At 55.5% G+C, this 22,753-nt stretch overlaps 1 protein-coding gene across 1 annotated transcript in view; it reads left to right on the plus strand.

The window, feature by feature from the left end:
- SRCIN1 (SRC kinase signaling inhibitor 1) overlaps positions 1-22,753 on the plus strand; it is a 157,306-nt gene that overhangs the window by 77,099 nt on the left and 57,454 nt on the right. Inside the window, exon 3 of the mRNA XM_065422641.1 lies at positions 17,364-17,387. Coding sequence (XP_065278713.1) covers positions 17,364-17,387 — 24 coding nt within the window. The remainder of the gene's footprint in view (positions 1-17,363; positions 17,388-22,753) is intronic.

A 22,753-nucleotide genomic window follows, 5' to 3' on the forward strand; every position in this document is an offset into this window, starting at 1 on the left:
CCTGGGTTCTGCGCCTCAGTCTGTCATTTCATTGCCTTATGCCCTATAAAGTGCAGCCCCAAGCATGCAGACACTATTATTATTTAGTATTTGTGTTACTGTAGCCCCCAGTCATGGACTCCAGTGTGCCAGGCGCTGTACAGTCCCAGGACACAAACGCGGCCTTTGCCCCAAGGCGCTTACGAGCTAAGGAAACGTTATGGAGTCAGACCCCCCCAAAGACACGTGATGCCTAAAAATAATCAGTGGTGCACTCTGTTTATTTGCCACAGGTGTGTCGAGCCGTTGGGAGGGTCACACTTCCACACATTTCTCGAGCTTGTTAAAAAAACAGAAAAGCAAGCTGAGATTTTCACCTAATCCCAGTGACTCCAGTAGCTGGGGCTTTCAGAAAGGGAACGAGACTGGAGAGTTGGGCTCTGACTGAGCTCCCGGTGGGCTGTGGAGATAAATGCACCATTGGGTTGTAAAGCTTGGGAGATTCCTCCGGAGCACAGAGCTGGACGTGTGCAGAGAGAGGTCATTTCCCATGCAGCTGGCTGGGTCACCCTGATCACCACCGGGGTGTTACCGACTCTTAACCCCTTCACTGCCTACTCCCCGGGTACCTGGGCTCAGAGGGGAAGCATAGCACGGGGACAGTTCAATGGTGGAAGGGAACATTAGCTGCCCAGCCCTTTGAGGAGGCGTGGAAAGCGGGAAGAGCTGCTGAGATCCTGGTAGGGTAATACAGCGGCCTACCCCACCTGGAGTTTCTCGCCCTCTGGGGCGTCCTCTTCCCCACTCCTTATATCATATGGCCAGTGTGTGTGTGCCTTCCTAAGCTCTTGCTATGGGGGTGCTGCCCGACCTCCCAGCACTATGGGGCACCCCCCAACGGGAGGGACACCAACCCCTGCACATCACCCCCTTCCCTGGGTGGTCCTTCCGTTGCTTTTCAGCTCCCTCTCTCCTCAGTCTCTTTTCCTTCCCCACTGGCATAGGGTCTCTGTCTGGCACTGCTGCATGGCACAGAGACACCAGGATCCCCCAAGATCTCACACACACAGCCCATTGCCTCCCCTCCATGTAATCACAGCAGACGCGGGTTGGTGTCTCTCGGGAGATACAGAGGCGAGGTGTAGGGTGCTGCTGATGGGGCCAGGACAGCCTAGGGTGACCAGATAGCAAGTGTGAAAAATTGGGACGGGGTGGGGGGTAATAGGTACCTATCTAAGAAAAAGCTCCAAATATCGGGACTGTCCCTATAAAATAGGGACATCTGGTCACCCTAAACAGCCCCACCTTGGCAGCCGCCGTATCTCAGGCTAGGCGTATGGGACAAGGCTGGGAAAATGGCCATGCACTGATCAACATGGGGCTGGGCCAGGGCCGGTGCAAGGAAGTTTCGCACCCTAGGTGAAACTTCCACCTTGCGCCCCCCGCCCCAACCCTGCAGCAGCTCCCCGCCCCCCCCCCCTCCACCCTGAGACGCCCCCCCCCCACGGCAGCTCCCCCCCGCGCCCTGAGGCGCCCCCCGCGGCAGCGCCCCAACCCAGCTCACCTCTGCTCCGCCTCCTCCCTGAGCACGCCGCCCCCGCTCTAATTCTCCTCCCCTCCCAGGCTTGCGGTGCCAAACAGCTGATTGGCGCTGCAAGCCTGGGACGCGGGAGAAGTGGAGCGGCCACTGCGGCTGGGGAGGGGGCGTAGGAACGCTGTAAAAAAAATTGGAGGCACCGCTTTTTGGCGCCCCCAAATCTTGGCGCCCTAGGCAACCGCCTAGTTTGCCTTAATGGTAGCACCGGCCCTGGGCTGGGCCGAGGTTCGTCCTTTGTGCCATCTCTTGGGCCGTGTGTGCCTCAAGCGGCGACAGCCTTGCTCAGGGGGAGGGGAAGAGCGTGGCAGTGGGAAGGGAACTGGGGCATTTGTGGAGGGAGTCGGTTGTAGAGTTAGTGGTCAACATTCGGAGACCTTGTCAGGGCGGGGGGCAGCCCTAGAAATGGGATTGGACTGGTGTGAGACAGCCACTTGGACTCAGGCAATGCACAGGTCCTGTCCCAGGGCCACACACTTGCCCATGGGGGTGAGACTGGTACCACTGGGACCCTGGACCTAGGGACACGTGGGCTTAGGGGCTACCAGGGGTGGCGAGACGTGGCACTCAGAGAGAAGGGGAAAGCGGCAGAGCCCCAGCGAGGAGGCTGGCAGACACCTTGCTCACAGCTGTCTGTGCTCCAGGGTGGGCAGTTCCAACCACGAGCAAAGCTTTTCGGACACGCAGAGCAGATTTCCGCCTCCTGCCAGGCTGGGCCGACCACCCGCAATGGAATACCCGACTGCTAATAAGCTGCTCCACTTCATTATCAGCGCATGCCAGGGGGCGGGCCGAAGCATTTAACTCTAGTCTCTGTGGCTTGTGCTCTCAAGGCTCTTTTAAGATCTTGAAAGCACCAACTTGGGTTTCTCCTGCATAATTTTTGCCTGCATTTGCATGGCTATCATGGTGCCGGCGCCTGCCTCCATCTGCTCCAGCATCCCTGTGTGTGTTCTTCTGCATGCGTGTGTGCATGACCCGTTCTTCGCGCAGACCCTTGCTTGGGACTCTGGGCAGGGTCTTTTAAAACCATCCCTCCCGGCCCAGTCCCAGCCCAGACAAGGTGAGGACAAGCTCTGCAGTGACCCCTACTGGGAGAGCTGCAAAAGCGGCGATTTCCCCACCTAATGCCCTGCAGCAACGCTTCTGGGGAAAGAGGGGCTGAGACTGGACGGGGAACCAGATACCCCATAGCCTGTATTCTTGTAGCATTCCCTACAGCGCCCCCTGCTGGCAGAGGCTGGGACTGGAGTAGCCGGGACCTCCCCCCACCAGCCACCGCTCCTGCACCATCCCCAGCAGGGATAATCAATAGGCGAGCCGCGGGCCAAATCCGGCCCGCCAGATGCTTTTGAACGGACCCCAAAATCTTTTTAGTTACTTGTCCTTGTTGTTGTTATTATTTTTAAATTATTTTCTCTGGCGTCTGGCTCTTGACTGGACCTTGCCCAAGAAATTTGGACTGTCACCAAAAATAATTGCCTACCCCTGCCCTGTGGCGCACCCTACATAGAGAGAGAGGCACTCTCCCTCAGCCCCACCCCTGCAGCGCCCCTTCTGGGAGAGCCAGGCACTCCCCTCCCAGCCTGCACCATCCCCTGCAGCGCCCCCTGCTGGGAGAGCCAGGCGCTCCCCCCCCAGCCTGCACCATCCCCTGCAGCGCCCCCTTCTGGGCGAGCCAGGCACTCCCCCTCCAGCCTGCACCATCCCCTGCAGCGCCCCCTGCTGGGAGAGCCAGGCGCTCCCCCCCATCCCCTGCAGCGCCCCCTGCGGGGAGAGCCAGGCGCTCCCCCCATCCCCTGCAGCGCCCCCTGCGGGGAGAGCCAGGCGCTCCCCCCCCATCCCCTGCAGCGCCCCCTGCTGGGAGAGCCAGGCGCTCCCCCCCCAGCCTGCACCATCCCCTGCAGCGCCCCCTTCTGGGCGAGCCAGGCACTCCCCCTCCAGCCTGCACCATCCCCTGCAGCGCCCCCTGCTGGGAGAGCCAGGCGCTCCCCCCCATCCCCTGCAGCGCCCCCTGCGGGGAGAGCCAGGCGCTCCCCCCATCCCCTGCAGCGCCCCCTGCGGGGAGAGCCAGGCGCTCCCCCCCATCCCCTGCAGCGCCCCCTGCTGGGAGAGCCAGGCGCTCCCCCCATTCCCTGCAGCGCCCCCTGCTGGGAGAGCCAGGCGCTCCCCCCATCCCCTGCAGCGCCCCCTGCTGGGAGAGCCAGGCGCTTCCCCCCATCCCCTGCAGCGCCCCCTGCTGGGAGAGCCAGGCGCTTCCCCCCATCCCCTGCAGCGCCCCCTGCTGGGAGAGCCAGGCGCTCCCCGCCCCCGAGGCTGCAGCATCCCGGCCTGGCTTTGCCCCCGGGCCGCGTGGAGGGCAGGGGGCTGCGGCTGGCTGCCCCCGCTGGGGAGGGGGGGGCGGGGCGTTCCAGCCCTGCCCGGCTGCGGAAAGACAGGTGGAGTCCTGGTTGCCATAGCGACCGTGCCCTTATAAGGGAAGCCGCCCGGCTCCCTCGCGCTGCAAAGGTCGGCGCGCGGGGGGAAGGCGGGCGCTGGCTGCCGCGGATGGAGCCGGGCGCTGCGGGGCCAGCCCAGCCCGTGCACCCGGCGGGGGCGGGGAGCGCAGCCCCGGGGCCTCCCCTCACCTCTGCGCGCCTCCCCCCCGCCCCGTGCACCGCCGCCGAGAGAGCCGCGGAGCCCGCGGCGGCTGCTGCTGACGATGGATTTATAGACACTGCAGATCCCATTGTGCGGAGCTGGCGGCAGGAGGCTGCTAAGGGCGCCCGGCAGCGCCTGACCTGTGCCAGGTAAGGAGACCGGCTGGGGGCCGGCGGCGCAGCCCGGCGGGTTAAACCCGCCCCTGGCGCTGCCGCCCGAGCGGGGCTGGTGGGTCCTGCTCTGTCCCTGCAGTGCGCCCGGCTGGGGTTTCTTGGGGCTTTTTGTGCCTGGGTCCCTTCTTTGCAGAGTGGGGGAGCAGGCAAGGAAAGGGGGTTTCCTCCTTCCCTCCCTCCCTCCCCTTCTTGCCCCCCTGACGCCCTTAAGATCAGTCTCCCCTGGGGGGCTACTTCCAGCTCCCCAATCTGTAACGTGGGGGTCAGATCCCAGCAGGGACTGCCTGCCTGCCTCCCCCCACCGCGGGCTGCCAGGCCTCCCACACCCATGGGGTGCTTTGAGCTCTGCAGAGGGGTCAGTGCTGGGGGCAGGCAGCTGGGGAGTCATTATTTTATTCTTTTTAGCCTGTTGTTAATTAGCGCTGCAGTTCAGTGGCAGGTGATGGGCTCCCATCTTCTTCTCTCCCCCCCCCTTTTTAGAGCTAGAACCAGGCTTCAGGAGATTGGGGTGTCCTGAGACCCTGCAAGGCCCATGGTGTCGAGTCCCCCACTCCACCTCCCCACTCCTGCCAGGTCTGGCTTCAGAAGCCACCCACCTCCATTCGGCCATCTCTTCCGCCTGTCTGCCCCCCAGCTCCCTTCCGCTCTCTCCTTCTTTGGCAGTTGGGATTGCTAGAGTTTAAATGGTTCCTGGGGGGCAGGGAGGGGGGAACAAAGTTGGGGGAGGCCAGAGCAGGCAGTCACTGTCCTGCAGATTGGGCTCCCTCAAACTCGCCCGGCCTGTTGGCAGTTTCAGTAGGAGGCCTGCCTGCATTAGGTCCCCCGCAAGGGTGCACAACCTGTGCCCACACTGAGCTCCGGATTGGCCATCGGGAGGCAGGTAGATTGAGAGCCGGGGTTCTCGTAAGATACCATCCGTTTAATAGCACCCAGGGACGCCAGCCAATCTCCTCTCTGTCCTCTCGCTCTGAATTCACTGGACTGGAAAAGCTGCCGAGTTAACAACCAACCTAAACTCCGACCCTTGTTAATGCGGGCAGCTCTGCCTGGATGAACCGGGCATGCAAAAAGCCATCTGTAGCATTGGCATGAGACTGGCATCCATCTTGTAGCACCCTGCAAACGCAAGCCGGCAATGTCCTGGCCTGTGAGCTGCTCTGTACAATCAAGGGATACTGGGGGATGGGGGGATGGTTGCCATCCCCTGATGATACTGTATCTCCCACCCTCGGTTCAGGCCTGATTCAGAGGATCTCCATGTGAGACCCCGGGGAAGCTGAGGCTTGGCACAGTGTCTGTATTTTTGACATGAAAAGCAGAGCCGTGCTCCCTTCGCCCCCTCTCCTCCTGAAATCCGTGCTTCCCTTTATCACAAATGATCCCGATCGGGTGTACAAGTTGAATGGCAATGGTGCCGTGCGGTAGAAGCAATCCAAAGCAAATTCCTGCTCAGTGGGACTTGCGGGAGCATAAAAGGGACAAGAATCGAGGTGTTTTATTTCCCTTCCCAGGGGCCTCCATCCTATTGCTCCTTGGCGGTGGAACAATGGGCCATCACAAACTGCTGTAGTGTGGAAGGAGTGTGTGTGGGGTCAGGAGGGCTTGTGTGCATCGGGATCCCCGGAAGTGCAATCCTATCCGGCTCTATTGATCATTCCCACTGCATGCAATTCCAGGCTGATTAAAAAAGCCACAGCCCAGAGTTCAGACGGGAATGAGGTCACCAGGAGTTGAGGGTCCTGTTACAGCCAGTGTCACCCCATTTCTCACTGGATTTTGTGTGTGCGGGGTAGCGGGGTGGGAGGAGCGATTTTAAGTGATGTAGAAGTGGATAGTAAATGCGGTTCCATTAGTGAAACTGATCGCAGCCCAGGGGAGGGCATTACCGAGCGGGTGGGACTAATCCGCCAGGGAGACACTGAACAAATCCCCATTAGGAATGATCTCAGACTTCATTCCAGTGACAAGCAGGACGCGTCTGGCGCATTCTTGGTAGCGACAGCCAGAGCCAGCCATTCGCGAGGACGGCTTTCGCTTGGTGCTTTTGACAATTTGTTAACAGATTTAACGGGAGGATTATGTCCACAGACCATCAGGGCTGTAAGTCTGGAGGGTGTGCATGTGTGTGTGGCACTGGTGCTCCTGCCCTGAACACCTACCACACACAAGGACATGTGTATGCACACACACACACACACACACACACATTCTGGCTCTGTCTATGCGGAAAGTTTCCAACCCTTGCTAACACGGTGTCAGTTTCTGGGGTTACCAGCGCCAGGTATTTGCACCATTGGGAGCCCTTGCTAAACGGGCTGCTGGCTGGTGCTCTGACAGCAGTTAGACCAGGGGATACAGCGTTAAAATTCCCTGCAGCAGCTGGTGACCCATCTACCGTCAGGTTCCCACGGACAGGTTCAGCTCCACCATTAGCAATGCAGGAAACTCCTTTGAACAGGGCCTAGCGTAGATGGGGGGCCAGTCTCTAGGAACGGTGTTAGCAACCAGCGTGTTTAAACAGGGCTGCGCCTAGGACGGTTTCTCAGATCAGTGGGGATGGTTCCTCCCCCCGCATAGGAACTGTTGTCCTAATAGCACAGTATGCGGACTCTGAAAAAGGGGGCAGGTCTCTCGCGTGGTTGGGTCATAGGCACAATATAATCCCTGCTCTTCTTCAGGGAAACCTGCTAGTGCTAAGCAAGGGTCTTAAAACACAGCTGTGGTTAGAATCATTGAAGTCAGAGGTGAGAGAGACCGAACAGACCAGCCAGCCCAACTTTCCACCAATGCAAGGGAATCCCAAGTGATTTGCGCTTCTTACCCCCGTTCCCCACTCTAGTAAGTGTCCCTGGCAAAAGGCATTGGGCATCATTTACCTCCCAGGGCACTTGAGAGAAACAGGCTGAATCTCTCAAGCAAGTGGGCATCAAATCAAGGGTGGCCCTTGCCATGCGTGGGTTTGCGGGCAGGTGGGGTGAGGCACACGAGGCGTTGCCGCCTCTTGCAAGCAACCAAGTTCTACCATATTCTTGTCAATCTCCCTTGTGTTCAACCAGCTGCATTTTGCAGTTGTCATAGCTGCGCCGCAGTTTGATCAGCCCGGCTACTTCCTGGTTTCCCTGCCCAGCCGGAGGCGGCTCTGCTGCCCTGCCCTACCCACTGCAGGTGGAGAGGTGGGGCTGCCTTACTCCTGCAGGATCCGATTCACTGATCCTTGCGCAGTTGTTTGTCCGGGTGTGAAGTGAACGTAGAAGGCTACCCGGATTACACTGCTTCGCACTGGCGTATCTGACTGCCCCCACGGCCTGCAGGGTAATGAGGACGCCTCACCTCCTCACCCTTGGAACCGGACGGAACCCCTGCTCGAGGAAGTGAGTCTGTTTAAAGTCATGTGCGTGGTGAGATGGTCACATTCTTGGGTCGGGAGGGACGGAAAATAAGCCGTGCCATGGACAATTGACCCTTGGCTTATGTGGCCTGGCCTAATGGCCCTCACCGCTTAACCTACCCCAGCGTCGGAGGAATATAGGGTTATCCCAATTGCACCAAGCAACCCGTATATCAGGGCCAATATTTGTCAATTTCCGAAGCTCCTTGCCAAAGACTCACTGGAACACTCCGACTCCGCTGCTTCCGGTGCAGCCCCTGCGTTTATCATGGTGATTATTCCTCACAAATGCGCACCAGGGAATTGCTAGAACAGGTGGACACGACCCCTGCCCCAGAGAGCTCTGCCCTACGAGTGCACCATCTGCAGCCCGTGGGAGTAGCAGATGAGGACGGAGGAGATGACTGAGGTCGGGCGGCAGAGTTGGGGCACTGCAGTCCCACGGTTATTCAGCCCAGGATGTGATGTGCCCAGCTTGGCAGTGCAGTGGTTTGGGGGCACGTGGGGGGTCTGTTTTTGTAAGCAAATGCATTGGTTGACTTGCTTCATATGGGCATCATGGTAGAAGCAGGGCTTGACTAAGGCCGCGTTACCAGCAGATCTCCGCAGGCGCGCTGCCGAAAGCCACCTGACTGCCATGCTTGGGGCGGCAAAATACATAGAGCCGCCCCTGTTCAGGAGCCCAAGCCACATTGAGTGTCAAGGGCACCTGTGCTCCTAAGTCACTTGGGTGCTATTGGACACCTCCGGCTATAACTCTACCGGGAATTACAGCTGCTGAATGAGGAGCTGTAGGATTTATAGCGAGAGCTGGAGAGGGGTGTCTAGGGTGTGGACAGGTAGAGAATGAGAGACCTGTTGATTTTTTTTTTTTTTCAATAGCCCATCATGGTTTGGTTCGGTTCAGGGTCTTTCCAGTGCCCTGGCTGGAGCATAAACATTCCACTCTAAGTTGCGCATGGAGGATGCCTCTTACACTTTAAAAATGAGTTAATTAAAAAAACCAACCCCAGCCAGCTGACCGTGTCCCTTCTGTTCAGGGAAATGTGCCCTGGTGCGTCTTAGACACACACTCTCCTGCCCTGTTTATCATTAACAGAATCATTAAAATTGCAAACTGCGGGGAGCCTGCTGTGGTCAGCCCAGTGACTCGCTCAGATTTCATTTCCCTCCTGTTTTTATCCTGGGACAATTGCTAGGACTGGATTTTTTTTTTTTTGGTCTCTCCCTTTTCTACAAATGGTTTTAGCTGCATCCCCTGACCCCACTCCTCTTCTCAGGAGTGTGGGTGGCTGTGGAGTGGGGGATTGAGCTCCTAGTTAGTCTGTCATTTCACGGCTTGTGGACATGAATTTCATTGTAATTATAATTTCTGCCTGTGTAATATTTCATACCTTCTGCATCGCTCTGTCTGCCGTGAGCTGCCTGTTTCATCTGTTTGTAACAAGGCTGTCGTTTCAGATCCTCTCTGACCATTATCTGCCTTTGATGCTTTTGAAGAGCCAGAGATGTTAATTTTACCTTTCCTCTCCCTCCTGGCCTCCTCCCCTCTGCAAAATCCGTCATCCTAGCCAGCTGCAGCATTATTTGCTCCTGTGCAAACAGCAGCGCTGGGCGGGGGTTGGGGCGTTCATAGAGTTCTGTGCGGTGCTATTGCATTCCCCAGCCAGCGTTACTGAGTCATGTGTAGAGGGAGCTCTTCTACCCGGAGTTGGCTGCTTTCCTGGACTAGGACAATAGGCGCCTTTGTTGACCTTTTTGCCCTGATGCTCTTTCTGAAGACTCTCCCCCTCGTGTTAGTTAAGAGCAGAGCCCAGTTAAATAAATACCTGCCATAGGGACACCGGGCCAGTGCCTCAGAAAGGCGACAGAAAACTGATCCGATGGCAGAATGCATCAGGCAAAAAACTAGCTTGTGCTGTTAGACGAGGTGCGTGAGGTGATCTCGTTTATCGGCCCACCTTCTGTGGCTGAGATCCAAGCTTACGCAGAGCTCTTCTTCGGGGCTGGGAGAGGTCCTCCCAGCCGGGCAGCAAAACGCAAGGGGGAACAGAGTGTTTAGCTCAAGCGGTTAGTTCATATTGGGACCATCCAAGGTAACAGCTCTGCAGTCATAGGATAAAAAGGGGGTTTAGTGGGTTACAGATGGTTGTAATAAGCCATAAATCCGGTGTCTCTGTTCAGTTCCTGATTTTTGGTGTCTAGTAGAGTAATGAATTTAAGCTCCCCGGCTCGTCCTTTGAACATGTGGCGTGGCTCTCCTTCGAGCGTGAGGACTGATAGCTCAGACATGGCGGGATCGCTTTGGGGAAAGCATTTGCCCCAGGAGACAGGGTGTTTTGTCTCGGTTCATCCTGCCGTGTGAACCGTAGCACCAGGTGCCCTAGAAATGCCTAGGGAGACCGACAGAGCCCTCTGAAATGAATACATTTAAATAGCGACAGTCCATTCAGTCCACTTGGCCTTAGTGAAAGGAACCAGACTGACAAGCCTGGAGGTTTCTATTTCTCCCCAGGCTAGGTGCAGCCTGGGCCCCTCCCGACCACCCCATCGACCTGCTCTGGTCCTGACCTGGAGGGCCGAGCTCCGTTTCCAAGCCCCGTCCTGCTGCCAACCAAGGGACCAGTTGTGCAGGGTCGCTGGAGTGAGACCCGACAAGCTCATTTCACGCAGTACACCAGTTGGCAAGGACTCTTGGCTGCATTTGAACCAATGACTTAGAGTCCAAAGGCCCTTGTTGAACAGGCTTTGACTCTCCCTTTGGCCAGGGTTCCTTTCTTTCCTGCCATCCTTTCATTCTCTTTCCTTTTATTTCCCCCTCCCCCTTTTTATTTTTTATTTTTGTCCCGGTACACACTCCTTTTTTCCCATCCAGCCTCCCTCTGTTGTCTCCAAGGTATTCCGGGGTCCGCTCATCCCAACCAGTGCTCTCAGATTTCTGGGGCTCCGCTCCCTCGGTGCCAAGGTAAACTCACCCTCCAGGAATGAAGCACTTACCTGGAACTCGGAGAGCTGGCCAAGATCCCAAAGTGCTCGGCAGCAGAGGCGACTGGGCTGGGAGGAGGGGGTGACAAGACATTGAGGCTGTATTGGCACGGACTCTGTCACGTTAACTAGATCAGATTCTTTCCGAGGTGTTCTCGATTCAGGCTCACTCTCCTGCCGTTTGGGATGCTGACCTGAGCGCTGCTGGTTTAATGTGGAGTGACTGTGTATGGCGGGGAGGGGATTTATGGTGCCCGCATGCGATAAGCTTGTCCACTCTTGCTAAAACAATAAATAAAATATAAACCCAGGCCCGGCGGGGAGATAGGATCAGTAATATCAGGGGCTGAGGAAAATTACTGAGGTTCGTCCACTGCAAAATAACGAGGCTGGAGAAGAAAAGCCATTGTATCAGCGCTTCACCCATCCTCTCTCCTGCCAACCTGACCCTTCCAGACAGGGTCACGGCCGGCTCTCCCGGAACCTGAACGTGCCAGCCAACTCGGGATCATCCCCTTAACCCCCCACCCAATTACCGAGCCCAGCATGGGCGGCAGGTGAACCCCCATTTGGGGAGGCCAGCCTCCGGCCCTGCCCCCTGCCAGAGCCCCGAGTCCGTTTCCCTTCCCCCCATCCCCCGTGGCTGAAAGAGTCCCTGCTGCCTTCAGGGGAGGGGGCGCCTCGGGACGGAGCATGGGCGGGGCCACAGCCTGGGTTAGGGGAGACTTAGCCTCCCCTGGTCTACGACACCCGCCGCCCATGGAGCACAGAGGCATTTCATTACCCAGCGTCGCGGTCTCCTCCCTGAAAGCGGGCTAATGGCGGGGAGGTGCAGTGGAGAGGGCACAAGACTGGGGCTTAGGAAACCTTGGTTCTTGCCACTTGACTCACTGTGTGACCGTAGGCAAGTCACTGCCCCTTTCCATGCCTCAGTTTCCCCATCTGTAAAACCCAGGCTAGCTAGTGGTCCCAATCTCCCTCTGCAATGAGTTTTGATGTGTGTGGATGAAAAGCGCTTGGTATTATTATCGCCAAAATTTTAGGGGCTTTTACTGATGGTCAGCTCTGGGGTGACAAATTGGGAGGCCGAGGCCACCACCTCTTACTTATGCCTCTAGAGGTTCTGATACGCTGCCCGTGGCTGGGAGATCCCAGTGACACCGTGTTGTAGAGACCCACTGTGACCGATCAAAACAGGGGTGGGAATGGGAGATGGGGGGTGTGTGGTCCGTTGGATGGTCAGCTAACTCACCAGGACTCTGCCAGGGCTGGGCAGAAGGGAATTCTACTCCCACCTCCTCCTCTTCTTCTGGCTGGCAAGGGCTGTTCTCCCTCCGCACCCACCTGGCTGGCGCTAATGTTGATTCCAGCCTGTGGCTTCAAAACTGAGCTGAATGAAGCAACCAGTTGAGGGACCAACCAAACCACTTGCTAAATGGACTTGGGTCTTGCAATGAAGGTAGAGCCAGATCATGCTCTTGTCCGTTGGAGGTTAGTTTTGGGTGATTTAGAGACGCTTGCTTTAAGGGAGGACTCTGGGACACGTTTCACTCTGTAAGGCAGATACCGCAGTATCCGGCATCAGGGGATTCGGCTCTGGACTGCCGAGGGTGTCCGAGCATGTCCTAAAAATTGCTTCCGAGTGCGGCCCAATTTGAAACGTGTTTAAAATTCTTGAATGGCATGTTGATCCCCACCTGCGATCAGGTACCTGCTACCGTCCTGAGCCGCCTGTACGGAGGAGAGACACTCTTAAATTTGCACTGGTGTCAGAGCATTGATGTAACTGTGCGGATGTGGGATAACTACCCCCAGTGCAAAAGCCCAGGAAAGATAGATACCGGCACAAGTGTGTTCCAGGATAAGTCGCTCTGGTGCAAGCCTCATATTACCCTGGTGCGTCACATCTGCGCTGGGGGTTTATACTGCCCTTCAGAGAACCCCAAGACAGACAGGGCTGTACACTGTGGAACGTTGGCGGTGCCTTCAAATCAGACAGCCACGCTCTGCCTTTCCAGTTCTCTCCCCTCTCCTGCTCTCCGGGCACGCCCAACAAAGAAGTTTGTGTTCATTAGTAGGTTTGGCGGATAAAAATACATTTTGTAAAAGCTTCACAGGGTGGCTTTGGTTCCTGCTGCTGGCAGTGATCGAATAGTGCCTGGTAATCAGGACTCCTGGGTTCTACTTCTGGTTCTGCCTCTGAGTCAGAGTGCGACTTTGAAAAAGACCTCTGTGACTCAGGTCTTATCTGCATGAGAAAGCTGCACCCATCTCACTTAAATCTGATTTAGTTTGACTGGTGCAAAGTCTTATTTAGGTTAAGCCTGGCTTGTGTCAGTAAGGAGCTGACTGAAGCGACGATGGTACAAGCGACTCTTAAGCTGAAATAAGTCTGTGCAGGGTTTTCAGTCAATTTGACTAAACTGATTTACAAAGACACCTTTAGTTCAGCTGTTGCTAATTTGTGTGTAGGCCAAGCCTCAGTTTCTTCATCAGTAAAATGGGGACAATACATCTGGTACCTAACCTCCCCAGGCTCTCTGTTTGCAGAAGGCTTTGAGACCCTTGGATAAACCCTCTCGATGTAGGCACAAAGTGTTCTACTTTCTCTATATCCCTAGATCCTGCTGGTGGGAGAGTTTACTGTCAACATTTCCAGGACTTAAGGGCCAGTGGAATATCAGCAAGGGCCCTGCCTTTTAGAAGGGGAAGCATCTTACCTCTTAGGGTACCTCTACACTGCAGTAAAAGTCCTGCAGCATGGCCGTGGCTGGCCCAGTCCAGCTGACTCTGGCTCTGCGGGGCTCTTGCTAAAAAGTCCGGTGTAGACGTTCAGGCTTGGGCTGGCGCCCAGAGGGGGAAACAGAGTCAGTTGATCCAGGCTCCGAGAGTCGGTGCTGCAGGATTTTTATTGCAGGGTAGACGTACCCTTAGCTGCTGTGACGATGCGGTTCTGGTGGAACCCAACTGAGAGTGCCAACTCAGGACAAATTGCTCAAATAGGGCAGTTACAGCCCAAGGCTGGGGTTTTTTCCACCTCTAAGGCAAACCAAACCAGCCAGACTAGGAGGACTTCGGTCTCACCCCACTGGCTAACCGCAAGTCTCACAAGCAATCTCCTTAGACACTCCAGTTTCCCAGTATTACCACCAGTGCCACTCGTTATGGGGACAAATGGTTATGAAAACCAATACCCCAGTAAAAGAAAAAGGTTCTCCTGATCCCAAAGGACCAAGCCCCAGACCCAGGTCAATATACAAATCAGATCTTACCCACAAATCACGCTGTTGCCAATCCTTTAGAACCTAAAATCTAAAGGTTTATTCATAAAAGGAAAAAGATAGAGATGAGAGTTAGAATTGGTTACATGGAATCAATTACATACAGTAATGGCAAAGTTGGTTCAGGCTTGCAGCAGCGATAGAATAAACTGCAGGTTCAAATCAAGTCTCTGGAATACATCCCCCGCTGGGATGGGTCCTCAGTCCTTTGTTCAAAGCTTCAGCTTGTAGCAAAGTTCCTCCAGAGGTATGAAGCACGATTGAAGACCCAATGGAGATGAGGCATCAGTCTTTTCCAGGTGTAAGAACACCTCTTTGTTCTCACTGTGGAAAATTACAGCAAAATGGAGCCTGGAGTCACATGGGCCAGTCCCTGCATACTTTGCTGAGTCTGAAGGCATATTGGCCTTCTCTCAATGGGTCCATTGTATAGCTGATGGTCCTTAATGGGCCATCAAGCAGGCTAGGCAGAGCTAATCCCAGCTTGTCTGGGATGTCACCCAGCAGCACAGCATAAGTTTGCCATACAGACAGTATAGAGCCAATATTCATAACTTCAACTACAAAACTGATACACCCATATAGACAGCATAATCATAACCAGTAAACCATAACCTTGTCTTAGACACCCCATTTGACCCCCTTTATACAAGATTTGGGTGCCACTACAGGACCTTGGTTGCAACAATGATCTATATGGTCCCAGTTTATGTCAATAACGTCACAGCTGCACCAGCATAGACGTGTAGAAATGAGGGGCTGGAAGGGACCTGGCGAAGCCTTCAAGCCCTCTGGAAAGCATGGGGTTGATGGGCAGCCTGGGAGAAGAATGGGGGGGGGGGAAGGGAAGAGCCAGGACCATTTGCCAGCTGGTCTGCCCTCCCCACTGGAGCTGTTGTGTCAATGGGGTGAATGCCATGAGGCCCTTGGGTCAAAATCCTGGAGTCTTCCCCTCCTACAGGGCGATTTCCATAGATTGTCCCTGTAAAGAGAGAGCCGCCTCCCTCCCGCACAGGATGGGTGGCTTTTCCAGGCTCCAGGAATGCAGAAACTCCTTTGTTGTGCAGGGGGTTTGTTTGCCTGGAGTTAGCGCAGAGGCAGTCCTGGATCAGCTTATATGGCCCCAGTCTGGGCTGTATTGACACTTATGACGCTGGCCGGTTACCGTCCCTAGACACAGCCCTGGGGTTGCAGGAAGCCTTTTTTGATGCTTCTGTCAAGCGTGTCCACTCTCCCTCAGCGGAGTGGGGTGTGTGAGCAGGGTTCTAATGATGTTCTCGATCTGTATTTTCAGTTACCGGGTTTTGTTCGTTTCCCACTGGACTCGTATTGTCCTCTAGGAGCAAATGGGCCTCAGATACCCCCTGCACAGGCCATGCCAAATCTGAGCCACACCAGTACCTCATTGAGCCACAGGCTGGGTGAGCGAGTGCGCCCCAGGGCTGCTTGTGTCCCAGTGGACTGCCCTTGTCTGGATTCCACCCCTTTGCTCACCCCCCTCCCGGGGCTAGCTCCAACCATGCGTGCGTTTGAGCCGATCATCTCCTCTGCTTCCTGAGAGCAAAGTCACGCTATTGGCATCCTGCGGGGCCTTCTTTTGTGACGGTATCTCTGCTAGCAAGGGCCTTGGGGGCAAAGAGGGACAGTCCATTCCTGGCCCTTAATCTCCTTGGTTAAAGATCAGGAACCAGGTTCCCCTTGGGCACCTAGCGCTGCAGGGCGCTGCAGCCGGAAAGCATGTCCTTGGCTTGTGGTACATGGGGCTGGCATGCTGGGGCCTGCCAGGGAATCCTTAACTCTACCCCGTCCTGCTTCCGCTGCCAGGCTGCACAGACAGCAGGGGACGAGCATTTGTCCTGCTGCTTTGCTCCGGACAGGGCCCACGTGATGAAGGCAGCCTTGGCCAAATCCTAACGCAGAGCCGGGGGGCCTTGGGTACTCTCCCTTGCCCCTCTCCACTGCCCTTCCTCGTGCTAACTCAGTGGGCACTGAGTGTGTGTGTGTATATTTTTAAAGGGTAAGGGATCCTCTGTGGGTACAAATCTGGGCTAACCAATAAGGGCATTCGAGGGAGGTTTAAAACCATCTACTCTCCCCTCCTTAGTCATCAGCTGACCTCCTATAAGTAAGGCCCCACTTCATGCGCAATATTGTGGTTCCCGCAATATTTGGCTTCCACCGCAGTTTTGCTTTTAACTCGCTTATTTTGCAAAGTCCACAGTTTTGCACACATTTTGCGTATGCAATTGGTACTGCACTAACACGCAGTGCCTGTAAAAGGTAAATGGCTAAAATGACCCGACTCGGTTTCTACAGCAGTTGAGTTAAGACTTTTAGTCTTCTGAATTTTGTATTGTACCAGTCACACTTTTTTTTTTTTTTTACACGACTGTAATATAGTTGCAGCAAAATGTCTGGTTATCAAAAAAAATTCGCCGGCATAACAATATTTGTGTGTTTATATCCTTCCAGCAAATTTTTCTTAAATGAATGTCTTCTCTGACTTACCGCTATGAATAACGGTCCATTATTACTTTTCCATGATTTTCCACATCTTGTCCGCAACTCAGCTGCAAGTATTTGAAGATCACCCTGCAACTCAACTAGGGCCTTACCTACAAGGACACGTCTACACTGGCGCTGGAAATTATCTCTCCAGTTCCAGTGTAGACATAACCCTAAGGGAAGGATCCCGTGCTTGGCTATCCAGGAACTTGTGTGCTATAACTGAGGGCCAGCTCCTGTTGCTCGCCAAAGCATGTCGGCTAGATGCCAGCGATGCTCTTAGCCTTGCAAATGCTCTAAAGGAGAGCCAACTACTTCTGCTCTGGTCCCTGCCCTCAGGATCAGCCCTGCAGGGGTTGCTGGGCACAGAAGGATGCGTGGGGACTGGAGGGAATCCCTTTAAAAGAAAATTTCCCTGGAGAGAGACCCACCTAGCAGGGAAGCCGGCCAAGGAGGGCAGCGCCAGTAGCCTTTAGAAATATCTGGCATGAACTTTGTGGGTCATGCTACTATCCAGGCCTGGCATCACAATGCCCCCTCCATTCTTCCGTTTGACTCCTAACCCACATCAAACCCTCGTGTGTGTTTGTCCCCTCTTGCCTGGCTGCATGTTCCCCTGGTCCCCGAACTCCCGTGCCCCCACCCACCAAGAGGCAATAGCAGCATGACGCTAAACAAAATACGAGGGAGGGGACTTTAAACAGAAACTAAACCAAGCTTCATCTCCCAGTTTAAAGTCAACTGTTCTCCAAGCAGCATCTTAATGGTATTTTTTTTTGTTTTGTTTTGTGTTTTTTGTTTTGTTTTTGTTTTGTTAGCAACCCAACTACTGGAGCTTTAAGGTCAGTATTTCTGAATTTATTTTTTTTCCACGCTTCTGTTTAAAGTGCATGCGCTTTTTCACCCTTTCTCCATCTGTGTGTGCGCAAGTGGGGGTTGGGAGTCAGGGATCTCTCATCAGGGTTGCAGCGTTCAGCTAGTTCTGGGGTGTGATTCAGGAGCGGTTGACGCTCATGAGAAGGATACAGCTGCTATTGCCAGGTTCTGCAGGATGGGCTCTTGCGTGTCTGAGTCCCCTTCGGCTCTCCGTTACACCCCCTTAAATCCACAGTCAAAGCACTGCAATCAGTGTCTGCTCTGGGCTTACACCCGGGTAGCAGAGGGCAGAATCCTGGCTCCTTGGCTCTGGGAAAAGAGCAGTGAGTGGAAACAGAGGTTCAGGCCATTCCAGGAATCCAGTTCAAATTCTTCACCCAGGTGCTAGGTCAAGGTCCTAGATGGGCAGAGGACAATTCTGATCCTCAGCCTGTTCCTAGTCAATCCACAGACTGGAGGATTCCAAATACAATCCCTCCCTCCCCGATCTGCTTGTCACCATTTTCACCACTCCCCACCACCACGTGCAGCCTGCTGAGCGGCGATCTGCACTCGGCTTGCACGATTACGTCGCACCGATCGGCTTCACTTTTTGCTGCTTGTGCACAAGCATATTGTGTTTGGGGTTCCAGCGGGGTGGGGGAAGGGAGACCTTTTTAAATCCCCTCTCCCACCCCCAAATGATTTGTGTGTGGCTGGGGGGGGGGGGGGGGGGGGCTCGAACCCATATCTGAACCTGGGTTTACGGTGCAGTATAGACATACCTTGAATGAGCTGTTGAAGGGCCCTAGCCTCTGGCAGGGTTGAACCCATGTTACGCATCTAGCACCTGGTTTGTAACAGACTTGGAAAGAGAATAATAAAAGCAGCCCGGAAATACATTCGAGTTCGCAGCCAGTAAAACAGTCTCTTTGGATCCTCTGCTGCACTGTGGTGTCATGGGGGAGTTGTGTGATGCACAGTGTGAAGTGTCTGGTTGTGAGCTGCCACACCAGGGCATAGGCAAGGCTGCTCAGTCCGCCGGGAAGCCGGGTTAGGGTTTAGGATCTCGTCTGGTGGGTGTCAAAGCCCCTGATGTGACCAGTTCTAGGCGCTGTGGGATGGTGAATGTAGCATATTGGAACAGACCAGCCTAGGATCCTGCATCCTGCAGTGCCCTGTCCCTGATACTTCAGAGGAAGGCAATAATAATAATAATGCACCTGAGCAGATGGGTGGTGCGGCACATGGGAGGGGAGAGACTAATTCCTTCCTGGCCCTTCCAGCAGCACAACCAATACCCTGAAGCATGAGATTTGAGTCCCCTTAGCGGAGATAACTAGGAACGTTGAGAGGCAACTTGGCCTAGTACTTGAAGCAAGGCTCTGGGCATCAACTAGCTTGCTTGGGTGTGGCTTGTGTCACGGCTCCATGCCTCAGTTTCCACCTCGGTAAAGCAGGGAGAACACCCACCTCTCTTCTGCATGGTGCTTTGAGCTCCCCAGCTGGGACTGTCTACGTAAAGCTGCCCGTGGTGCTGTGTGAACACTCGGTCTGGTGGTGGTTAGATCCTGAGCTGACTAGACTATTATCCGCTCCCTCCTTGCGTCTCCCCACCAGCTCCTCATCTCTTGCCACGTAACATTCACACCCCTTATCCCGTGCTTGGGCTCTGCAGAGCTCTCGGAAACCTCCCCTCGCGGTGATTCATACAGTGACCTCTAAGGGAGCAGCAGGGGAGCCGCGCTGTCTGACTCCCACTTCGGCTGTCCTCATGGGCACTGCCTCGCCAGAGCTCCGGGGAAGAGAAGGGGCTCGGTGTCGGTGTATTGCCTATAGCTGGGCCCCAGCACCGGTGCAGGGGACGTACCACCAGTGTGACTGAGCTAGGCTAGGGATGGGCAGTGCTGTTGCTCTGGGTCTTTGCCTGAGGCCGATCAGGCTTTTCTCCCTCTCTTGAAATCGCTTCTCCCCCACATCCCAAGGGTCTTACGGGCTGGTGCCGAACAGGGGGGCCAGGTGGAACATGAGCAGCAGCGGGGACGTGATGTGGGGTGGAAACTCTTCAAGGTCATTCAGACCCTTCTTCCCAATGGAGCTCGGAAAACCATGGACTTGCCCTAGTGTGTACTGGTGCCGCAGCCCTCTCTGTAAACCTCCCAGGCAAGGAAACAGATGACGCCAGCGTTAAGGGCGCAGTAGGAAGCCTGAGGAACAGGCAGCGACAGGAGATCCCACCTCCCATAGACCAGCTCTGCCTCCAGGCTTCGCCCACAGCTTCTGGGTCTCCAACCAGCCTGGAGTTCCAGCTCTCGGCTGGTCACTCAAGGCCGGTTTGGTTAAGGCCATTTGGAGCAGAAGGAGGGACTATTTCAAGGTCGGGAATGTTGTTTGCTCAAATCACGGAGCAATAGAAATGGTGATATTCCCTATTCCCCTCTGAGGAGTGACTCCTGATTCTTACCCTCCGCAGGAGAGGAAGGGGCAGGTTGCTGCTCGGGCACTGGACTGGGAGTTCTGAGATCTGGGTCCGGTTCCAGACTCAGCAGATGGCGTAGGGTGAGTCACTCCAGCTCCCTGTGTCTGCTTCCTCATCTGTAAAATGAGGCTAATGATACATGCTCTGCGGCAGGGGGTTAACTCCTAATGGTCTGTAAAGGACTCTGGCATCCTTGGACCCAGGGCAAAGTCTTTCTTCTTTATTGTATTGCTCTGGGCATGGTCACCCCCTAAACCGCAAACCCGGCATCCCAACAAGCCCCTCCTGGCAGGGCCGAGGACCCCGGCTTTCCCACTCCTCCCTGGCAGCGCCCAGGCCAGCCTTCGCCCCGTTGTTGTGCAGTGCAAAGTTGGCCCGTTTCACAGAATCTTTCCTCCCACCACCTTGCCCGAGGAACTGTGTTGGCTGAGCGAAGCCGCGGCACCTGCCAAGGTCAGCGGCGTTGCCGGGAGGTCTCGGTGCGCCCTCTCGGCACGCGTGTGGCTTGGTCTGGCAGGGGTTGTGCACTGGGAGGTGCCTTTTCCTGGAGGACACAGCCTGGGTCTTTGGGGCTGGTGGGTGACGTTCCCTCTCGGTTCTGGCTGGGAAGGAGAGATTGGTGGCATGGCCTAGCAGCGTCCCTGGCTGGATCTCCTAAGGGAGGCTGTGACCCACACCACCTATGGGAAAGAGCATGAAGGGTTAAATCCCACTCTGCCATGCAAGGGACGGTCCCCAGCTATCTGACCCCACCACTCAGAGAGGCACAAGCAATGGGGGCTCAGCCGGGGGGAGCTGCTCCATCTGCCTAGAAAAGGATCTTCAAGAGCAGATGCAAGGGGCTTCTCCTGCAGCTCCTGGGGATTTTCAAGCTGCCTGCTTTTTCCCCTGGTCTACAAGAGCCCTTTTGCACCCCTGAGCTTACATCAACGTAGAGCTCGCCATCTGTATCAGCCTGGACAGGGGCCAGCCAGCCGAGATCTGGCGTGCCCTAGACCCTCTGTCCCTAGCCTGTTGAAGGAGGAGGATGCAGTGGGGCGGGGGACTATCATGATGGGGGCTGTATAGGTGACTAGACGGACAAGGAGGCCCTTCTGCTGACATGCCCTCTCCTGCCCAGCATGGGGTCTGTGCCAAGGACCTGTCCCCCACCATCCTAATGCTAGGCCGTGTAGAGTTGAGCCAGCCCCAGCTCATCACATGTATGACTCATCCCATCAGTCAGGCTGCCCATCAGTCCAACCTCTCTCCACGGCTGTTGTCACGGAGATTCTGGTCTCCTTGTCCCACTGCATATTTCAGAGTCCCTCATCCGGCCAGCCTGGCAACCAGCGACCTTTCGGTTACCTAGCAACCACAGCCCAGGCAACGGGGATGGGGCGAGCAGCGACATCTGCCAAGGCCCTTAGCTCCCGTAATTGTCAAATAGTTTGGAGAGTTTGATCCTCTCGATGAACTTTCCCGTCTCTCAGCCCAAGTCGCTCCGCAAGGGCCTGCTCCACCATCCTGCCCCCTCCGGGGCGTAGCTGGCAATGAGGCAGTCAGCGGGAGCTGAGAGCTCATCCCAGGATTGAGAACAGGGCTAGTGTGAATGGAGATCCCACCCTTGGAGGACAGGGCATGAGTTTGGGGAAGCCCCCGCCCCCCTCCATCCATGCCCTGGGCTGCCAGGGGCACAGGGTGTCTCTTTCACATAGACTGTAGGAGAATTTGGCTGGTGTGAAAGTCAGAACTGGCTAATGCTCGTTTAGAGCTAAGCAGGATGCAGGCAGCCTCTGTGCAGATCTACCAATGCACCTCCATCCTGCCCTGCTGCTCTTCCAGTCCTGAGCATCTCACACACAGCTCTGCCAATGCCCATCAACCCTGGTCCACAGCACCCAGTGTTCATTGCTCTCTACAGACAATACTGCCCCTTTAGCCTTCTCCTGGAACTAGCCTGGGCAGAGACTGCTCTTAAAGTCAAATTGTGTTTGCGATGTGGACAAATACCTACTAAGGAGAGGGATGAGCTCCTAAAACTCATGTCGCTTGTGGCCTGAACAGCGAGCAGAGAAAGGGCTCAGCACAGGTCCCTTTAGTCCTTCCAGGAAAACTCCCGTTGAGCCCCAGAACTTTTGGAAACTTCATATGAAGCAGAATAAAAGTTACTGAAACCTCCTATAGGCGTGAGGAGGAGGAGAGAGACAGTGTGCATTGCTGCCCTCTGCTGAGTGCAACTGGACTGTCTCAGCCCTGTGTCATGAGCGCTATACCGCTAACAGCAAATGGAGATTCTCCCTTAGCTTAAATGGCAGGGCCCTGTGCTTGCTGGAGCGGTCTGGGTTCTGTCCCACATTCCAAATGGCCACAGCCTGCAGCATAACGTCAGCTAGGAAGTCCTGTGTGGGCAGAGGTTTGTTCATGGATGGTAAGGGGGTGGGACTCCTGGAAGCTTTTCCCATCCCGCTGGGGACTTGAGGCGTTTGCCTAACCAATCCTATACACAGCAGTGATATTTACTCGGAGGAGACAGGCAAATGCCAAGCAGGTTTAGCTCCTGTAATCCTGCCCCTCCTGCTCCCGCCTGCAATAAATGTGCATTCTCATGCCCTCCTGCTGGCCTTTTGTCTCAGCTGTGCTGCCCAGGCCGTTGGGGAGGCAGGCTTTTATTGCAGGATATTGGGGGGGGGGGGTTAGTATAAGAAGGTGGAGGTGTTTGGGTGCAGCCGTGTGACTCGCGCCCCATCTGCTGGCTTGCCCAGGGATGCTTGGGGGAGGAGAGGCGGGGGCAGGAGAAATTTCCCCCAGCGCTTGCCAGCCTGTCCGAGGGGGAGGGGCTCGTGGCAATTTGGGGCTTTCCTGGGGTGGGGGGGAGGAAGAATCCCCACCAAA

This window comes from Emys orbicularis, chromosome 25, assembly GCF_028017835.1.
Source record: "Emys orbicularis isolate rEmyOrb1 chromosome 25, rEmyOrb1.hap1, whole genome shotgun sequence".
NCBI lineage: Eukaryota > Metazoa > Chordata > Testudines > Emydidae > Emys > Emys orbicularis.